Source organism: Scyliorhinus canicula, chromosome 14 (genome assembly GCF_902713615.1).
Source record: "Scyliorhinus canicula chromosome 14, sScyCan1.1, whole genome shotgun sequence".
NCBI classification, from domain to species: domain Eukaryota; kingdom Metazoa; phylum Chordata; class Chondrichthyes; order Carcharhiniformes; family Scyliorhinidae; genus Scyliorhinus; species Scyliorhinus canicula.
Window position 1 is genome coordinate 16,789,732 of NC_052159.1, and position 20,350 is coordinate 16,810,081.

At 47.9% G+C, this 20,350-nt stretch overlaps 1 protein-coding gene across 1 annotated transcript in view; it reads left to right on the plus strand.

Moving 5' to 3' along the window:
- Window positions 1–20,350, plus strand: part of dhrsx (dehydrogenase/reductase (SDR family) X-linked) — a 287,258-nt gene that overhangs the window by 189,649 nt on the left and 77,259 nt on the right. Inside the window, exon 4 of the mRNA XM_038817868.1 lies at window positions 10,804–10,905. Within this exon, the coding sequence (XP_038673796.1) occupies window positions 10,804–10,905 (102 nt within the window). The remainder of the gene's footprint in view (window positions 1–10,803; window positions 10,906–20,350) is intronic.

Here is a 20,350-nt window from a genome sequence, read left to right on the forward strand (position 1 = left end):
GCATGGGTTTCGGCCGGGTGCTCCGGTTTCCTCCCACAATTCCCAAAACATTTGCTGTTAGGTGAATTGGACATTCTGAATTCTCCCTATGTGTACCTGAACAGGCACCGGAATGTGGTGACTAGGGGCTTCTCACAGTAACTTCATTGCAGTGTTAATGTAAGCCTACTTGTGACAGTAAAGGTTATTATTATTTTGTGGGCTTGGAGGCACAGGGCAAGGATAGCCTGAAGGCCATTAACGAAACAGTTGAGTGTTTGTGGATTCCAATACTGACAGCGGGATTCTCCCTTCTGGGGGACTAAGTCCTCACGCTGGCGGGAGAGCCGGTGCCAACCACTCCGATGTCAACAGCCCACGAAAGTGTGGAATTCTCCGCACTTCCAGGGGGCTAGGCGGACGCTGGAAGGGTTGGCACCACTCCAGCGGGCACTGAAGGGACTGCGCGAGTTCGCACATGCACGGAACTGCCAGTGTGGTTCCGCGCACGCGCAGACCTGCCGTCGTATTTTGGCGCATGCGCGGAGGGTTCTTTTCGTGCCGGCCATAGCGGAGCTTTCCAGGTGCCGGCGTAGAAGGAAGGAGTGCCCCCACGGCACAGGCCCGCCCATAGATCGGTGGGCCCAATCGCAGGTCAGGCCACCGTGGGGGCCCCACCCCCAGGGTCGCATCCGCCCGCGCCCCACGAGGACCACCCCCGTCGATTTACCTGCCGTGTGGGACCATGCATAACCAACGGCAGCGGGACTGGCCAAAAACGGACACCTGCTCAGCCCATGGGGCTCGGAGAATTGCCGGGTGGGCCGCTGCCAACAGCCCCCGACCGCCGTGGCATGATCCCCGCCCCCACCCGAAAACCGACGCCAGAGAATACGGCAGCCGGCGGCGGGGCGGGATTCGCGCCGCCCCCAGGGGATTCTCCGACCCGGCAGGGGGTCAGAGAATCCCGCCCTGATTGTCTGATGTAAGCTGTTCTCCTGGCGGATCTTCAAATTCCAGCATTTAAGATTTTTTATTTGTTGGATTTACATTGCCTGGTTTACTAATCTATACCTGGCACAACATCGACACAAAGAAAATACTGCAGGTCCTGGAAATCTGAAATAAAAGCAGAAAGTGTTCAGCAGGTCAGGAAACCTTTATGGAGTGAGAAGCAGTTGTGTGTCGAATTGGCGATCATTCATCAGAGTCAGGAAATGTGAGCGATGTAACTGGTTCTACCTGATGGGAAACAAAAGAGAAGGGAAACAGGAAGCAATGTAGGTGAACAAGGTTTAAAAACAACAGACAAACTGAAATCCCGTTGGAGCGAGGAACAGACATTTCTGGATCAGAGAGGTCAGTGAAAGCATCAGCATTAAAAAGCAAGTTACTGCGGATGTTGGAAGCCTGGAATATGAACAGAACGTGCTGGAAATACCTGGGTCAAGAAACATCTGTGGAGAGAGAAACAAAGTAATTATTAATTGGCAAAACCCCTGTGTGGTGATATGCATCACTGTATATGCACAAGGGGTTAATGTAAATACACTACAACTAAGTAAACACTAGAGGGAGTACCGGAGATGTCATGATATGCAAACATGCAGCTAATGAACACTTAGAATAGGACACAACCAATGAGCAGTCAAGACACCCAAAGGTGGCATTACCACAAGGGGGCATTACACAACCCATATAAAAGGACAGGGCACACATGCTCAGCCTCTTTCCAAAGACAGACATCTAGAGAGTACATCAGGGTTGATCAACAGCATCACACCCAGCACGTGGCTTAGAGCAGGCTGGTAAACATAGACTGAGGGCGGAAATCTCCCATCGGGAGACAAACAGCCGACGCCGGAGTGAAACCTGGAGTGTTTCACTCCGGCGTCGGAGGCCGCTCCTCGCCCCCTATTCTCCCCCCCCCCCCCCCCCCCCCCCCCCCCCGGGGAGGGGGCTAGGAGCGGCGGCGCGTGAATTCCGCGCACTGGGCCTTGATGCTTGCGTCAAAGCGGCGCGCCGGGAATGACGCGGCCGGCGGCGCCGAAGCGACGTCAGCCGTGGCTGGCGCCAACCCACGCATGCGCGGTTACCGTCTTCCCCTTCGCTGCCCCGCAAGACATGGCGGCTTGATCTTGCGGGGTGGCAGAGGGAAAAGAGTGCGTCCTTTAGAGACGCCGGCCCGACGATCGGTGGGCACCGATCGCGGGGCAGGCATCTGCTGAGCACGCCCGTGGTGCTCGATCCTCCCTCCGTCCCCCACAGGCTCCACACTCACCGGTCGCGCGCTGTTTACGCCGGCAGCGACCAGGTGTGGTTGGCGCCGGTGTGCCGGTCGGGTTCGGCAGGCCGCTCGGCCCATCCGGGCCAGTGAATCGCCGGTTGCCGTGAGAAACGGCGAGCGGCGATTCTCCAAGCGGCCTGTCGCAAAACGCGACACGCCATTTTGGTGGGGGTGGGTGAATCGTGGGGGGTGCCAGGGCGGCGTGCCGTGATTCGCCCGGCCCTCCCGCAATTCTCCCCCCCAGCATGGGGTGCGGAGAATCGCGCCCTGAGTTACTGCAGTTAGATTAACAGGAGAGTCAAACTCATTTAAGAACTGTGTTAATAGTTCAATAAACATATTGAACTCATTACAAAGTCTGGAGCTTCCTTTGTCAAATCACACATCAAGGAAGCAGCTTGTGCTACACGAAGAAGCAAAACACACTGGTCTTGCAAAGACCAGTCCTTAAGATCTGTAGAGGATTCGCTGGTTGAAAAAGGTTGAACGTGGATATTTCAACAATATGACGAGGTTCAATGCAAATGCAAGGTTTTTGAAAACAAAGTTTATGTAGCTGATACGTCTGACATTTTTCATCAGACTTCAAAATGTGGAAAACATAAGATAAAAGGAAGAGAAAGAAAAGCTGACATTTGATATATCTGTTGTACAAATACCCAACAATCACCAGCAGCAGATTTAGCAGGCTAGATTAATCACAGCTTCAGCTCAGCATCTGAATAATCCGTGTGGCTACTTGGCATTATGCTCTTGTCACTGTAAAGCAGCCTATCATCTGCTTAACTTTGAACAAAGCTATAAGAGATTTCTGGGTTCTATTAAAGGAATGTTTCAGCATTTTCCTTAAACTCAGCCACTTTCTACCACATTTGAGATGTTATTCGTAATGTAAGGAAGCCAAATCAATTCCTGTAAGTTTTACTGTGTCCAACCCTGGAGCCTTTCAATAAAGAGTGCAGGAGAGCATGCCAAGAGCACCATCAGGCACAGCAAATGACCTCAGGCATAGGCAGCAAGTCACAGACAAAGGCGAGCGATTCCACAACGGACGCATCAGATCTAACCTCTGTCATCCTGCCACATCCAACCGTGAATGATGGTGGACAATTAAACAACTCACTGGAGGAGGAGGCTTCACAAATATCCCCATCCTCAATGATGGAGGAGCCCACCACCTATGTGCTAAATATAAGGCTGAGGCATTCGTAACAATATTCAGCCAGAAGTGCCCAGTGGATGATCTATCACGGTCTCCTCCAGAGGCTCCCAGCATCTCAGATGTCAGTCTTCAGCCAATACAATTCACTCCACATGATATCAAGAAACGACTGAAGGCACTGGATGCAGCAAAGGTTATGGGTCCTTGCAATATCCCAGCAATAGTACTGAAGACTTGTGCTCCAGAATTTGCTGCATCCCTAGCCAAGCTGTTCCAGTACAGCTACAACACTGGCATCTAACTGGCAACATGGAAAATTGCCCAGGTGAGTCCTGTCCACAAGAAGCAGGACAAATCCAACCCAGCCACTTACCACCCTATCAGCCAGGGGCTGGTTTAGCACAGTGGGCTAAACAGCTGGCTTCTAAAGCAGAACAAAGCCAGCAGCGCGGGTTCAATTCCTCTACCTGCCTCCCTGAACAGGCGCCGGAATGTGGCGACTAGGGGCTTTTCACAGTAACTTCATTTCAAGCCTACTTGTGACAATAAACGATTTTCATTTCATTTCATTTCGTATCAGTCTACTCTCCATCATCAGCAAAGTGATGGAAGGAGTCATCAACAGGGCTATCAAGCGGCACTTACTCTGCAATTACCTGCTCACGGACACTCCGTTTTGATTCCGCCAGGGTCACTCAGCTCCTGACCTCATTACAGCCTTGGGTCAAACATTGATCAGAAACTGAATTGGACTAGCTACATTAATACTGTGGCTACCAAGGCAGGTCAAAGACTAGGAATCCTAAGGTGAGTAACACCTCCTGCCCCCCCCCCCCCCCCCCCCCCCCCAAAAGCTACAAGGCCCATGTCAGGAATGTAATGGAGTACTCTCCACTTGCTTGGATGAGTGCAGCTCGACAACACTCAAGAAGTTCAACACCATCCAGGACAAAGCAGCCCGCTTGATTGCTGCTTCTTCCACAAACATTCAAACCCTCCACCACCGATGAACAGTGGCAGCCTGTGTACCATCTACAAGGTGCACTGCAGTAACTCACCAAAGTTCCTTAGGCAGCACCTTCCAAACTCAGGACCACTACCATCTAGAAGGACAAGAGCAGCAGATACCTCGGAACCCCACCACCTGGAGGTTCCCCTCCAAGTCATTGACCACCCTGTCTTGGAAATATAGCGCTGTTCCTTCACTGTTGCTGGGGCAAAATCCTGGAACTCTCTCCCTAACAGCACAGTGGGTGTGTCTACACCTCAAGAAACTGCAGCGATTCAAGAAGGCAACTCGCCGCCACCTTCTGAAGGGCAACTAGGGATGGGCAATAAATGGTGGCTGAGCCAGTGCTCCCACACCCCGTAAATGAAAATTTCAAGGCCCAGTCCATGAACATGGTGTGCTAATTTTGTAGTGGTATGGTGTGTAGAATCCAATGTAAAGGACATTGAAGAGGTGAATGAAAGTTCACTGGATGAATTCCTGGGATCAGAGATAAGTAGAATGAGCCACTGCTGTCTGGAGTCTTACAACACCAAGTTAAAGTCCAACATGTTTGTTTCAAACACGAGCTTTTGGAGCACTGCTCCTTCCTCAGGTGAATGAAGAGGTATGTTCCAGGAAGATATATATCGACAAATTCAAAGATGCCAGACAATGCTTAGAATGCGAGCATTAGCAGGTAATGGAATGAGTGCGGCCTCAACCGGGACCTGGGATTCATGTCCCATTATATTCACCCCCCACCATCTGGCCTGGGCTTGCAAAATCCTACCAACTGTCCTGACTTGAGACAATTCACACCTCTTTAACCTGGGGTTACCCCTATCTCTGGATCTGTATAGACTTAATTACCTGCAAAAGCTCACATTCTACGTATTGTCTGGCATCTTTGAATTTGTCTATATATATGTTTCTGGAACATACCTCTTCATTCACCTCAGGAAGGAGCAGTGCTCCTTTTGAAACAAACATGTTGGACTTTAACCTGGTGTTGTAAGACTTCTTACTGTGCTCACCCCAGTCCAATGCCGGCATCTCCACATCATCTCTGGAGTTTGGAAGAATGAGAGGTGAAACGTAAGATTCCAAGTGGGCTTGACAGGGTGGAAACTGAGAGGCTGCTTCTCCTGCCTGGAGAGACTAGAACCGTTGGTCTCAGGGTATGATTCTTGCTTTGGGTGTTTTGTTAAGAGAGTACGTGAGAGGGCCCGGGATCATATCCAAGGCGCCGCCTTTTTACAGAGGTGTACAAAATCATTGGGAAGGTGCTGGTCAGAGTAGACAGGGAGAAACTGTTCCTGCTTGGAAAAGGATCGAGAACGAGAGGGCACAGATTTAAAGTGGTTTTCAAAAGAAGCAAATGTGATGTGAGAAAAAACCTTTTCACACAGTGAGTGGTTCAGGCCTGGAATGCACAGCCTGGAGGTGTGGTGTAGGCGGGTTCAATCAGGGCATTCAAGGGGGCCTCAGGTGATTATCTGAATAGAAACAACATGAAGGGGTATCGGGGAAAGGCAGGGGAATGGCACAAAGTCATAATGTTCGTTTGGTGAGCCGGTGCAGACACGATGGGCCGAATGGCCTCCTTCTGCAAAATAACACTTTTGTGAGAACTAGGGGAGGAAAGTTTCAGGCTGAGATGATAAGGATGTTCTTCACTGGATGCTGCAAATATTTGGAATTCTTCCCTCCTCTGGATACCCAGTCGTTGAGACAAGATGAGACCAATAGATTTTTGGACTCTGAAGGGAATCAAAGGATATGGGAATCAGCTGGAAAAGTGGAGCTGAGGTTGAAGGTCAGTCATGGCAGAGCAGGTTCAAGGAGACGTATGGCCTACTTATGCTTATATTCTTTTGTTTTAAAGCAATGATCTTTACGGGGAAGGCTTCTTCATTTTTCTAAACAAGGATTAATACAGCTGAAGAAGGCATTAAAACCATTGTGCACATTCCTTCCAAAGACCCTATGCAATTCACCACATCATGGATTCTGTTCCAATCAGTCCCCAGATAAGCCGGCCTACATAATTAAATTTATTATTGAGAATATTGCTGGACTTTTGACAGCGGGACATTTTACACAGCTGACTTAAATTTCATCTTGCTCTGCATGACTAAAGTGGCTTAATGGCATATCCTGAACTATTGTCTAAACATTTCATGACATAGCCTTTTCTGGTTGGGTGATTAAAGTGAGGTGATTCATTTTGGGAAGAAGAACATGGAGACACAATATCAAATAAAAGGTGCATCTCTAAAGGGGTGGAGGGGCAGAGAGACCAGGGTGAAATAATCATTGCACAACAGATTGAGAGACAACAGTTCATAAAGTGTACAGTATCCTGGGCTTTATTGATTGAGGTATAAAACACAAGTGCAAGGAGGTTATGCTGTATTTGTACAAATCACTAGTTTCGCCTCAGCTGGAGTATTGCGTCCAGTTTTGGGCGCTGCACTTTAGGGAGGATGCGAAGGCAATTAGAAAGGGTGCAGAAAAGATTCACCAGAATGATTCCAGGGATAAGGAATTTCAGGAACGACGATAGATCGGAGAAGTTGGAACTTTTTTCCTTCGAGAAAAGAAGGCTGAGAGACGATTTGAAAGAGGCTTTCAAAATTATGAGGGGTCTAGACAGAGTAGATAGGGAGAAACTGTTCCCAACCGTGAAAGGATCGAGTACGAGAAGGCACCGATTTCAAATAATTCATAAAAGAAACCAAAGTGGTATGAGGAGAAACTTTTTTGTGCAGCGGGGGGTTAGGGTTTGGAAAGCACTGCTAGAGAGTGGGGTGGAGGAAGGGTCAGCTGAAGCATTCAGAAGGGAATTAGACTGTTAATTTGAAAAGAAGGACTGTGCTGCGTCACCGGGTGAGTTGCTGGGTTCTTGTTGAATTGCTCGTTCGGAGGGCTGGTGCAGAGATGATGGGCCAAATGGCCTTCTTCTGTGCCACAGCATTGCTGTGATCTGGTGACAACACCAAAAGTACTTGTTTAGTTTTCTCTGATCCTAGGTTCATGCAAGAGTGGCTGGGTGGTTGATAAATCTCAACCTGTACGTTTTCTAGATATAGCACTTAGATCTAGCGCTTCGAGTGAAGGGGATCAAAGGATATGGGGGGAAAGCAGGATTAGACTATATTAGGTTGAATGATCAGCCAGGATCATAATGAGTGGCGGAACAGGCTGGAAGGGCCGAATGGCCTCCTCCTGCTCCTATTTTCTGTTTCTGTTTCTTTTTTTTAAATTTAGAGTACCCAATTCATTTTTTCCAACTAAGGGGCAATTTAGCATAGCCGATTCACCTACCCTGCACATCTGTGGGTTGTGGGGGCAAAACCCACGCAAACACGGGGAGAATGTGCAAACTCCACACAGACAGTGACCCAGAGCCGGGATCGAACCTGGGACCTCGGCGCCGTGAGGCAGCAATGCTAACCACTGGGCCACCGTGCTGCCCCCTGTTTCTGTTTCTGAGAGGTAGACACGCAGGTATTTCTTTTTTATCCTGTCTTCTTCCACCCCCCTCCCAAGTGTATAATATTATTTTGAATGAACCTTCCATGCAGTGCATGTCAATTGTTATGCTGAGCTTCTTGAGTGGTGGTCTCAGCTACCACTCTTGGGCGTGTGTGCCTCTCCTGCTGGTGGAGGTAGCAGGACACTGGGACTATTTCGCAGGAGAGAGAGAGAGAGAGAGTGAGCCACTGTTTATGCCTGACCAGTGAACCAACTTGAGTGAGCGATTTCGAGGAGCCCGAACCCCCTGCGGTTCTAGACTCCGGAATTGTGTTCTAGTTCTGTGATTCACCAGAATGAAAAGAGAGAGATGAAAGGGTGACACAAAAGACCAAATTTTATTTAGCAAGTGATGAAATTAACCAGACCTGCCAACATGCACACATAATCAGTTACTATCCTACGGAAGAAAGAAACTACAATGACAGAACAGATATTTTTAGGTTTACACAATTTTACACAATTCCCAACCATCCTTCCTCAACGCTTGGCTAATTGGGGATTTCTGAGGACTGTAGAATACACTCACCATTCCTGGGGTCGAGTAATTTTAGAGTCTTTTCAGTTGTTGGAGCCGATAAGGGTAGTAGAGGCGGGTTGCCTCACATCCTTTAAAAAGTACCTGGATGGGCACTTGGCACGTTTTAACATTCGAGGCCAAGTGCTGGCAAATGGGATTAGGATTGGCAGATCCTTATGGTGCAGATTCGATGGGCCGAAGGGCCTTTTCTGCACTGTATTCTTCTGTGACACTGCTTCTGCGAGACGTGTCAAACCTGGGCCTTACGTTTATCATGACTGATATTGTGGGCCAGCTATGAATGCTGAGTTGTAATTATTGCTCGAATCGTGGTGCAAGGAAGGCTTCAGGCCTTCCAACACTGACCACTCTGCCCCCCCCCCCCCAACCCCAAATTTTCCTGGGTAAACTAATGCGCTGTAATTTGTTTGGCTGGCTCCTGACAAGGGTGTCTGGAAGGGCGAAAGAGTTGTTCTCTGGGGAAGGACAGAAAGCCGCAACTGGCAGGCTCCCATGGGCGCTCCAGCTGCCGGCCTTGGGGACCTATACGAGTGGAGGGCCTCAGGCACTTGCAGCCGCAGTGTGGTATCAGATGCTTTCAGTACTGTAGAAGAAGCTGTGGTTTTTTAAAAATTTCAAATTTGACTTTTTTGCTTGACATCGTAATTAAACCTGTCTGAAATTACAATCTGTGGGCCCCCTTAAACACTTACTTCACTTCTGGCACACATTGCCATTCGTACAGCCCCAAGTTGCTAAGGTACAAAGAACTGGGGAGGGGGGGGGGAAAGAAGACAATGGATGACATTCTTCATTTGTCATGAAGATCGATCAATATGCCTGTCTAAAGATGGGTGGGTATTTTTCACTGGCTCACTTCACTTCGAGAGGAAAACCCAGGAACCACAGTATTGGTTCTTGCGCCAATCTCCCAGCTCCTGTCTGTCCAGGTGCTGCTCACTGATAGGTGATTAAAAAATGTGTAAAATATAGCCCCAAACAATCCTACACTGAAAGTGGTCGTCATTAGTGTCTACAGACTTTAGTTATTAAAAAGAGGGAGGAGAGTAAGTTGTGAAGAGGATATAAGGAGGCTACGAAGGAATATAGATAGGTTTAGTGGGTGAGCAAAGATCGAGCAAATGAGTTATAATGTGGGAAAATGTGCAGTTGTTCATTTTGGTAGGAAGAGTAAAAAAGCAGCATATATTGTCTAAATGGTGAGAGATTGCAGAGCTCTGAGATGCAGAGGAATCTGGATGTCCTTGTACGTGAATTGCAGGCACAGCAAGTAATTGGGGAAGGTAATGAATGTTGTTGTTTATTGCACTGGGAATCGAAAACAAAAATAGAGGTCTCTTTTAGATAGAACCAGAGAAAAGTACAGCACAGAAAGAGGCCATTCAGCCCATTGTGTATACAGCAGCCGCTCATTTTTATCCCATTTTCCAGCACCTGGTCTGTAGCTTTGCAGGTTACAGCAATTCAGATGAGGATCCTCAAAAAAGCACCATGGATCCTCCGTTAGCGTCGGCACTTAGCCTTAATAACGGAGAATCCGGCCCCATGTTTTTGGGAGTATCTGCAACGCATATAATGGGCGGAATTCTCTGCTCCCGCGATAAATCGGGAAGGCCGTCGTGAACTTGGCCGAGTTTCACGACGGCCTCGGGGGCCGCTCCTCTCACCTTATTCACCCCCACCCGGGGGCTAGGAGCGGCCCTCCGTAACTCTCGGCCGCCAGGACGGCTGATGGCTCAAACCCGCGCATGCGCGGTTACCATCTTCCCCTCCGCTGCCCCGCAAGACGTGGCGGCTTGATCTTGCAGGGCGGCGGAGGGGAAAGAGTGCGTCGCTTTGAGACGCCGGCCCGACGATCGGTGGGAACCGATCGCGGGCCAGTCCCCTCCCGAGCACGGCCGTGGTGCTCACTCCCCTCTCCACCCCCCGCAAGCTTCAAACTAGCCATGTTGGCGGCCATGTTCACGACGGCAGCGACCAGGTGTGGTTGCTGCCGTCGTGAACCGGTCGGGAATAGCAGGCCGTTCTGCCCATCCGGGCCGGAGAATCGCGGGGGGCGCCAGGGGGCGTGTCGTGAGTCGCCCTGCCCTCCCGCGATTCTCCCACCCGGCATGGGGAGCGGAGAATCGCGCCCAATGTGTTACAACGTAACCCTTAGATTAAATCACCACCAGTCAGCTCTTGAAGGAGAGAGCAGCCTATGGTCCTCCGGGAATGTGGCAACATTTACATTTAGTATACTCTGGTGAGATTTGTTAACACCATTTTAATGCCGGAAATGTAATTTTCTTTATTTTCCTTCGCAGTGGAGTTTATGTACCTTGAACTTGCTTCGCTGCAGTCCATACGGCAGTTTGTCCAACGCTTCAAAGCAAAGAATGTCTTACTTCATGTTTTGGTGAATAACGGTGAGTCCAAATTATTTTTGCTCACCCTGGAGATTAATAGGTCATGGCTTTGGGGCGTCCAGCACGAACATGCTTTTTCAAATGTGGATCTATTATTTTCGATTTTGAAAGGGACCAGATCAGGCACCATCACGGCTACTGCGGCAACAACTGAACTGTCTGCTGTGAGATAATCTCATTGCGCAACTTTAAAACATTTTCAAAACCAGGTATTTTTAATATTTAGGCTTCTGGCAGCTTAAGGAAAAGCTGAGCTGATTGATTTGTTTGGGGGCTTTAATATTCCAGAAACTAAGCTATTCAAAGATCAGAATAGATTTAAGACTGTAAGCCCAATGCCTCACATCATAAAAGACAACTTGACATCAAAATCAAAATGTATACTTGTGTTCCTGTGGTAACTTTCCTCCCCCCTGACGAACCCTAATTTTCTCTTTTTCCCTGTACTTTTTGGATTGGATTGGATTGGATTGGATTTGTTTATTGTCACGTGTACCGAGGTACGGTGAAAAGTATTTTTCTGCAAGCAGCGCAACAGATCATTCAGTACATGGGAAGAAAAGGGAATTAAACAAAATTCAAGAAAATACATAATCGGGCAACACAAGCTATACAATGTAACTACATAAGCATTGGCATCGGATGAAGCATACAGGGTGTTGTGTTAATGAGGTCAGTCAATAAGAGGGTCATTTAGGAGTCTGGGAACAATGGGGAAGAAGCTGTTTTTGAGTCTGTTCGTGCGTGTTCTCAGACTTCTGTATCTCCTGCCCGATGGAAGAAGTTGGAAGTCTTTCAACACCCAGGTAGGTAAACCCAGAAGATTAATTTTTCTATAACAAAATATTGTGACCGCAGTCTACCCAAATGGCGACTGAGTCCCGTGGCACGTGATTAGCCTGGTGTTTCCTGGCGCTCAGGGCACCAAGAAACACTGCGCTATCTGATGCCCGTCCAGGTAGATCAGGGGCTTCAGCGGGGAACGGACAGCTGAGGATGTACTTAGCCCCATACCCTCCACTGAGGAGCTCCGCTCACTGGAACTCGTCAGTGCAAGGAGCGATCGGGACGCCATTTTTAAATGTCGCCTGAACACCCGGGCCCCCCATGCAACTCCAGAAATGTCCCCCGCCCGCGAGCCCCAACAAGCATATAAGAGAGTCATCGGCCCCCTGCACCATCCGCACAGGGCACACCAGTCCTCCGCTGTGCGAAAAATGACAGCTTGACATCTGGGCAGTGCAAGTCAGGCACTGTGGCATTGCCAATGGGCACTTTGGCATTGCCAGGCTGGCACCGGATGGCACTGCCAGAGTGCCAGGTTGGCAATGCCACGGTGCCAGGCACAGTGCGAGGGTGCCCAGATAGCATCAACAGTGCCACCCTGCCCAGTGGGTGAGCACTCGGGTCCTCCGACCTCCTGGGAGAACCACGCGAGTGCTCTTTGGTCTGGTCCCGCCATCCCAGGAATCAGCCTTGTAAACCTTCGCTGCACTCCCTCCATAGCAAGAACATCCTTCCTCAGATGAGGGCACCAAAACTGCACACAATACTCCAGATGTGGTCTCACCAATGCCCTATACAATTGCAGTAAGACATCTCTATTCCTATACTCAAATCGTCTCGCTATGAAGGGCAACATACCATTTGCCTTCTTTACTGCCTGCTGTACCTGCGCGCTTACTTTCAGCGACCGATGCACGAGGACACCAAGGTCTCGCTGAGTATCCACCTCTCTCAATTTACACCCATTAAAATAATAATACTTGCATCAAATCACGCCTAGATTCTCCACCCGATCGGAAATCCTGATACCGACTTTGGGCAATGGAGAATCTATCCTCTCATGTCTGTTTGTGGAGGTTTGCTGTGCCCAAATTGCCTGTGTTACCTCGATTGCAACATGAACTACACTGTGCAAAAAGCATTTGAATGTCCTAAGGTCATGGAAGGCACTATATAAATGCAAGCTCTTTCCCTCCCTACTGACCCAAATGCAGACCAAGCGATGATTTACAGTTCTGCAAGGGTCAGTCCACGCTTGCCAGATTTTTTGTCATTATAATATGTACAATTCGGTAAAAATCAGAATAATTTCAAATCGGAAAATAGAGCGTTGGGGGCAAGTTACAGGACACCCAGTTTTCAACTGCAATTTATTTTTCATTTTATAGATTTTAATTTATTGCTCGCCATGGAGGTCTGGTATTCTGGGACTAATCCTGATACAAGTTTTCATTTTTTTTTTAATCTGTCCTGCCAAGGTGGTTGAAAGAGAGAAAAATCTATAAGGAACGGATTATGAGGGGATTAACAGAAGTGAGACAGAAGAGCTGGAGAGATAAATGGAAGTCAAAAATGAGGCAACGTAGAAAGAATATAAATGGGAAGGAGGTCAGCACATAATCAGAAATACGATCCAAGAAAAACTGAACCGTGTCAAGGGGAAAGGAGTATCTGTCGAATAAAAAGAACACTGAAGTTATCCACTTTTGTGTTTGGTTGTTGTGATCTGCTGTTTTTTCTTCTCTGGCAAAAGGCTGGAGGAAGCAGATTGAGCTGTAGCATTCAAAAGGAAATTGTTTGTCTATTGCTGGGCTATCAGAAAAGAGCAGGTTGTAGAGCTAATTGGACAGCTCAAAGAGTCGCAGTGTGCTGTATGGTTACAGTGAACTTTGAGAGGATTAAGGAGAGGGGGTTTAAAGTACCAGTGACTAGGCTCCCAACAGATGACTCAAAATAAAATGGCGGTAGAGTAAGAACAATGCAGATCGACTACTTTTGATACTCACTGCACTACCGTCATTTTCCAATGTGTAGAAGGAGTTAAAATCTACCTCTCTTAAGTTCCCAATCCCAGAACATCTAATTGTTGCTTAAAATGTTAAGACGGCAGCAATGGGATTAAGAAATGTTTTCGCATGTCAGACTGCCAAAGGTTGGTCAAACAATCAGGAAATAAATTGATATTTCAGAATCACATCGCGGGATTACTTTCAAAGCAAATAATTGGAAAGTCTCTTCCATTTACTGCCATCCAGAACTCAATCTGTCAGTCCTTAGAACGCCTAATTTATTGAGCTGTCTTTTTGCCAGATGGTAAACTAGTTTTTAAAATGTATTTACGGGATGTGGGCATCGCTGACTAAGCCAGCATTTATTGCCCATCCCTAGTTGCCCTTGAGCAGAGTGGTGGTGAGTTCCCTTCATGAACCGTTGCAATTCCTGGGGTGCAGGTACACCCACAGTGCTGTTAGGGAGCGAGTCCCAGGATTTTGACGCAGTGACAGTGAAGGAACGGTGATATATTTCCAAATCAGGATGGTGAGTACTTGGAGGTGAGGTATCAACTGCTTTTGTCTTTCTAGATGGTAGTGGTCATGGGGTGGAAGGTGCTGTCTAAGGAACTTTGGTGAATTGTTCACCCAGCAACATCCTTTTCAATCCCAAGTTGATTCTTGAAGGGTTGATATTTATGGGGAGAACCATCATTCCACACGCGAGGTGCATACAAGATCTATGATTCAGAATGGCATTTACTCCTTGTTTTTCCAAAAACAGGTCACTTTGATGTAAATGTAAGTGTGAGATTCGCTGGCCTCGCCGCAATGTGTTTCTCAGTGGCGGGAGGTGATCCGCCATTGGCCGGAAGCGGGATCAGAAGATCCCGTCTTTGTCAATTGGATTTCCTATTGAATCCACTTCATGCTGCCAGGGAACATGTGGCAGGGGTGTGCCGTCGGTGGAACCAAACGATCCTGCCGGTGTGAACAGTCGGAATATTTCACAAATTCATTGCTCAGAACCAAGCAAAGAAGTTCTTTCCTAGTCTTGCAACTGTTAGTGTTCACCGGGATAAGGGCAAATAGTGCTTTACCTCTAATCAAGGATAACATAGAGAAATTCCCTCCAACTGAAATGTGTGAATAGGGCAGATAAGAGAGGGACAATTTCCATCATAATGGGCGGCAAAACCTTAAAATTACAGCTAGACCATTCAGGGATGATGTCATGAAGGAGTTCTTCACACAGAAGTTAGTGGAATTCTCGAACACTCTTTTCCAAAGAGCTATTGAGGTTGGGGATGAGTAGGAAACTCCAAAACTGAGAATGACAGATTTTTATGAGGCAAGGATATTAAGGGTTACAGAACAAAGGTGAGTTAGTGGAATTACAATATGAATCACCCCCGGGATCTATTTGAATGATGGAACAGACTGGAGGGGCTGATTGCCTACTCTTCTTCCAGACTGTATGTCTCAGTCTCAACCTCGGCCACCACTGCCTATCCGGCTAAATTTTCCATTTCCTATGTCTCTGTTTCCTCTGGCTTCAGGGCAAGTTGCCAGGCTGGAACTAAATTAGGAACACTTTTATTGTAGCACTAAAGTGGATTTGTCTTTGCGAAACCATTCAATTCATATGCAAACATGCTCTGTGATTTGTTCATGTACCGGCTTGATTGGCAGTCCTTTATGAAAACGACATGCTTATCGAAATTCTATTTGGTTCCAGTCACTGTTTTGAAGGCCCTGTATTTATCTGCCTGTCTTCTTCAAAGCAGCAAGTCTGTCTGTACCCATCAATGAGAGCCTTTCTGAGACTTCTGACAAAAATGATTTCCAATAGTTACTTCTAGTCATTGGTGAGAGAAGGAATAAACAGTTATATAATAAAATTAATCGTGTAAAGATTTAAAAAAAGATAAAGATCCTTTGTTATCACAAGTAGGCTTACAGTGTGAAAAGCCCCTAGTCGCCATATCCTGGCACCTGTTCAGGTACACAGAGGGAGAATTCAGAATTCTCAGCTGGTACGGGAATTGAACCCGCGCTGCTGGCCTTGTTCTGCATCACAAACCAGCTGTCTAGCCCACTGAGTTAAACTAGCCCTTATGGTTTGCAAATGGCAACAATGAAGTTGAAAGTTGTTGACCTCGAATAGGTCGTTAAGGTCTAATGTAGTGGATAGAGTGGGCACACCCACCTTGCATCGGAAGTGCATGGTCTGCCATGTTGGATTGGCCTCCTATGTGTGTTGGGGGACCAGCAGTACATTCAGCGGGAATTAAACTATTGAAATAAGAATCCCACATCCATTTGACCTAATTATGAAATTGGACTGCCCTAGCACCCATCACAGGTTGTGCAGTGCTGGTCCGAGGAAACAGAAGAGCTCCTATGTGACTGCTTAGGGACAGTGGACTGGTCCATATTTAAGACTTCAGTGACCAACTTAAATGAGTATGCCACCACCGTCACTGACTTCATCAGCAAATGTGTGGACGACTACGTGGCAAAGAAAACAGTACGTACTTTCCCCAACCGGAAACCATGGCTCAGTCGCAAGATTGACTCCCTAATGAAGGACAAGTCTGAGGCGTTCAAGTCAGGCAACCCTGACCTATACAGGAAATTCAGGTACGACCTCCGCAAAGCCATAGAGATGGCAAGAGAGAATATCAGACCAAGCTACAGTCCCAGACTAGTGTTACAGACTCTCGTTGGTTCCGCCAAGGCCAAAACAACGAAACGGGCTACAAAGCGAAGCCGAGCAGTATCTCCAGCAGCAGCGCACCCCTTTCATTGCTCGGTTCTAGCAGGAAACCAACGATCCGCTGTCGAGTGCCTCAGCAACCCATAACAGACCCTTACTCACCATCACAGCTTCCAAAGTCAGATCGGCTTTCCTGAAAATGAACCGTTGGAAGACGATGGGTCCGGACTGGATCCTGGTCGTGCACTAAGAGCCTGCGCGGACCAGCTGGTAGATGTGTTTGCGGACATCTTTAACCTGTCCCGACTCCGCTCCAAGGTCCCCAACTGTTTCAAGAAGACCACCATCATACCGGTGCCAAAGAAAAACCAGGCAACGTTCCTCAATGACTACCGTCCAGTGGCCCTGACTTCAGTCGTAATGAAGTGCTTTGAGACGTTGGTCATGAAGCACATCACTTCCATACTCCCAGAACGCCTTGATCCACTGCAATTTGCATACCGCCACAACCGGTCCACAGCAGACGCCATTTCCCTGGCCCTACACTCATCCCTAGAGCATCTCCACAACAAGGACTCCAACATCGGACTCCTATTTATTGAACATAGCTCCGCCTTCCTGGCACCTTCTGAAGGTGTGAGATAGAACCAGAGGCTGAGATAATCTGGAACGTTTCCTCAGTTGATTACTTGGGCATGTTGCACTTCTTTAGCTAGCTGTCAGAGAAATTAAAAACTTGGGGATTCTGGTTCACCTGTAAGTGGAGACTGAAACACGGAAGTTAAAAGCAGCTGGAGTCAAGAAGATGGGCCAAGTTGCCCAATTCTGCTCCTATGTCTTATGGACACCAAAAACATGACGAGCATCACCCTGCTGGTGTTTGTACCTCCCCATTGATGGTTTCAACACACTATGAAAGAGATTACATTTTGAATAACCATTCACGAAGAGGAATTCTGGGAGGGAGCCAAATTGGAGCAAACAATGGATTTATTTTAATAAAGGCAAAATATTGCAGATGTTGGAGATCTGCTATAAAAACAGAACGTGCTGGAAACATTCAGCTGGTGTGGCAGCATCTGGAAAAAACGAATGAACGTTTCGGGTCCAAAACGATTTTTCTTTGAAACGTCTTCGATTCCAAAGATGAACATATTAGACTTGAAACACGGCACGATTTAACTAAATGGGAACAAAGTCCAAGCAAGTGCATATAGTCGAGTGATTCCCGGCGCTTGCAGCGCCGAGAAACACACGGCTACAAACCGAGACTAGCATTTGATAGGGGGACTCAACAGGGAACACATGACCCCGTTTTGTACACTCGAGAGCTCCGCTTGCCAAAACCCCTCAGTGTAGCGAGAGGTCGAGAAGCCATTTTTAAATGGCATCCTGATCCCCGAGGGCCCCGATGCGACCCTCACCCCCCCCCCCCCCCCCCCCCCAACACCCCCAGCCCGATCGCACCCACACAAAAAATGTCAGCATGGCACCTTGGGAGTGCTAACCTGGCACCCTGGTGGTGCTACCTGGGCACCTTAGCAGTTCCAGGCTGGCACCCATTGGCACTGCCAGGGTACCAGGTTAATGGTGCCCTGGTGGCACCAGCAGTGCAAGGGTGGGACCCTGGACAAAGGGTGTGCACCTGGGGGCCTCCAATCCCCTGGGAGTCCCTCACGAAGGCCGTCCCTTCTGATCCCCCTTTCTGGAGACCAGTACTGAACGGTGCTCGCCCGAGGCCTCTGAGCCGAAGAAGTTTGATCCCCGCCTCGGGTAACTCAGGAATCTGCACGTGAGACTAACTGTCTCGCTTTAACGTGCAGATTTGCTAAAAATTGATCCCGCCTGCAGTGGGCGGGATTCACATCGCAGGTTCTCGCAGACCTGACGCAATCTCGCGAGGCGATGCGAGCTGGGTAGATCCCAGAGGCTTTTATCTGCCACGCTGCGCCACCATTAACTCTAATTCTCTCTCCACAGACGCTGCCAAATCTGCTGAGTTTTTACAGTATTTATGTTTTTATCATTAATGGATTTATTTTGTTTGGCTCAACATGCATTTCAAAACATTTAGGGCAGACATCAAGCCATTGAATTTGTTCCCCAATGCTGGTCACATCAACTTACTTGCCTCAGCCACCGACCTATTATGGGCAGCGCAGTAGCATAATGGTTAGCACTATGGTTTCACAGCGCCTGGGTCCCAGGTTCGATTCCCAGCTTGGGTCACTGTCTGTGCGGAGTCTGCACGTTCTCTCCGTGTTTGCGTGGGTTTCTTCCGGGTGCTCCGGTTTCCTCCCACAAGTCCCGAAAGATGTGCTGTTAGGTAATTTGGACATTCTGAATTCTCCCTCTGTATACCCGAACAGGCGCCGGAATGTGGCGACTCGGGGCTTTTTACAGTAACTTCATTGCGGTGTTAAAGTAAGCCTACTTATGACAATAAAGATTATTATTATTAGCTATCTTGCCATGAAACAGTTGGAATTTCAGCAAAACCTTCCCTGCCATCTCCCCCATCCCCGTTTCCTTGGGAAACAGTGTCCTCCAAAACGTAAGCAGGTTTACCCTCATATCACACAAAATTCAGTTGGAAATAACTGTCTTGTCATGCTGGCTTCACAGCACTGATTCTGTCCCAAACACTCAATGTAAAGACTTGCCTTGCATCTCTCAGTCCAACAATCTGCCATCCTTTAAGTGCAGTCATTGGACACAGCATGGATCTGATGGCTCCAGCTTCTCTGGTGATCATGATGGGGTCAACCTTTGAACTGCGGCTTGCCACCGTTTGATCATGATGGGAGATGACAAATGTAACTTCAATAAATGTCCTTATTTCGCAGCTCAAACACCATTCGGTCGATTGTCTTCTCGCCAGGCCCAAGTGGTGTTTGCTGTCTTTGTAGTCCCCAGTGTGAAATGATTGTTGGTCTAGTCGTGCAATAAATATCATAAATTGAATTTGCAGCGAGAAATTAGGCAGCATTACTGATGATTTTGTACTCCTGTTTATTAAACACAGTGTCAACTTGTCTTCATTATCCTATCACAGTTTTAATTTATTGTACCGTTGTCTTCAATTCCTTAATCGGATTAATCAGCTCCAAATTCCTATTGATTAAAGTCCCACTTCACTTTCACTTTGGCTCTCCTGATGCTGATGAGGCACTTTTCACGATCACTGTGTCAGATTATTCACTCTGATACAGTGAAATATGAATCGCGGTGTTATGTGATGGATGCAAACTGCTTAAATTCTATTGAAAGAGAAATAAATTTAGGTAACACCTTTCTTAACCTCAAGGTTTCCCAAAGCACTTTTACAACCAATTAAGTAGTTCTGAAGTGTACGAAATGTGACAACCTATACTGAAGATGAAAATCAAACTCTATCTGCCCACTGTCATCATCACCCTGCAGAATCCTGGTTCTGCTATAGGCAAAGGCAATGAGCATATATTGTTATAGAATCATAGAATTTACAGTACAGAAGGAGGCCATTCGGCCCCTCGAGTCAGCCCACACCTACCCAAACCCACACCTCCACCCTATCCCCATAACCCAGCAAGGAAACCGGAACAGACGGAGGAAACCCACGCACACACAGGGAGAACATGCAGAATCCGCACCCGGAGGAAACCTACGCACACACGGGGAGAACGTGCCGACTCCGCACAGACAGTGACCCAAGCCGGGAATCGAACCTGAGATGCTGGAGCTGTGAAGCATTGTTATGAGATTCCAGATTCACCATCTCATGAAACAGGGGCTGGGAACTCGAAGTCGTGCAGGCCTCCGTGGTGAGGAGGAGGAGGTTTTGTGCATGAGCGGGCTGGGATCGTGTGGGGCGGGGTGGGCCCAGTGTACCAATTCAAAAAGGAAACAACACCAATAAGGTGTCATGTGATATATGAGTGGAGTGCCATGGCTGAGAAAAGTCCCAGGC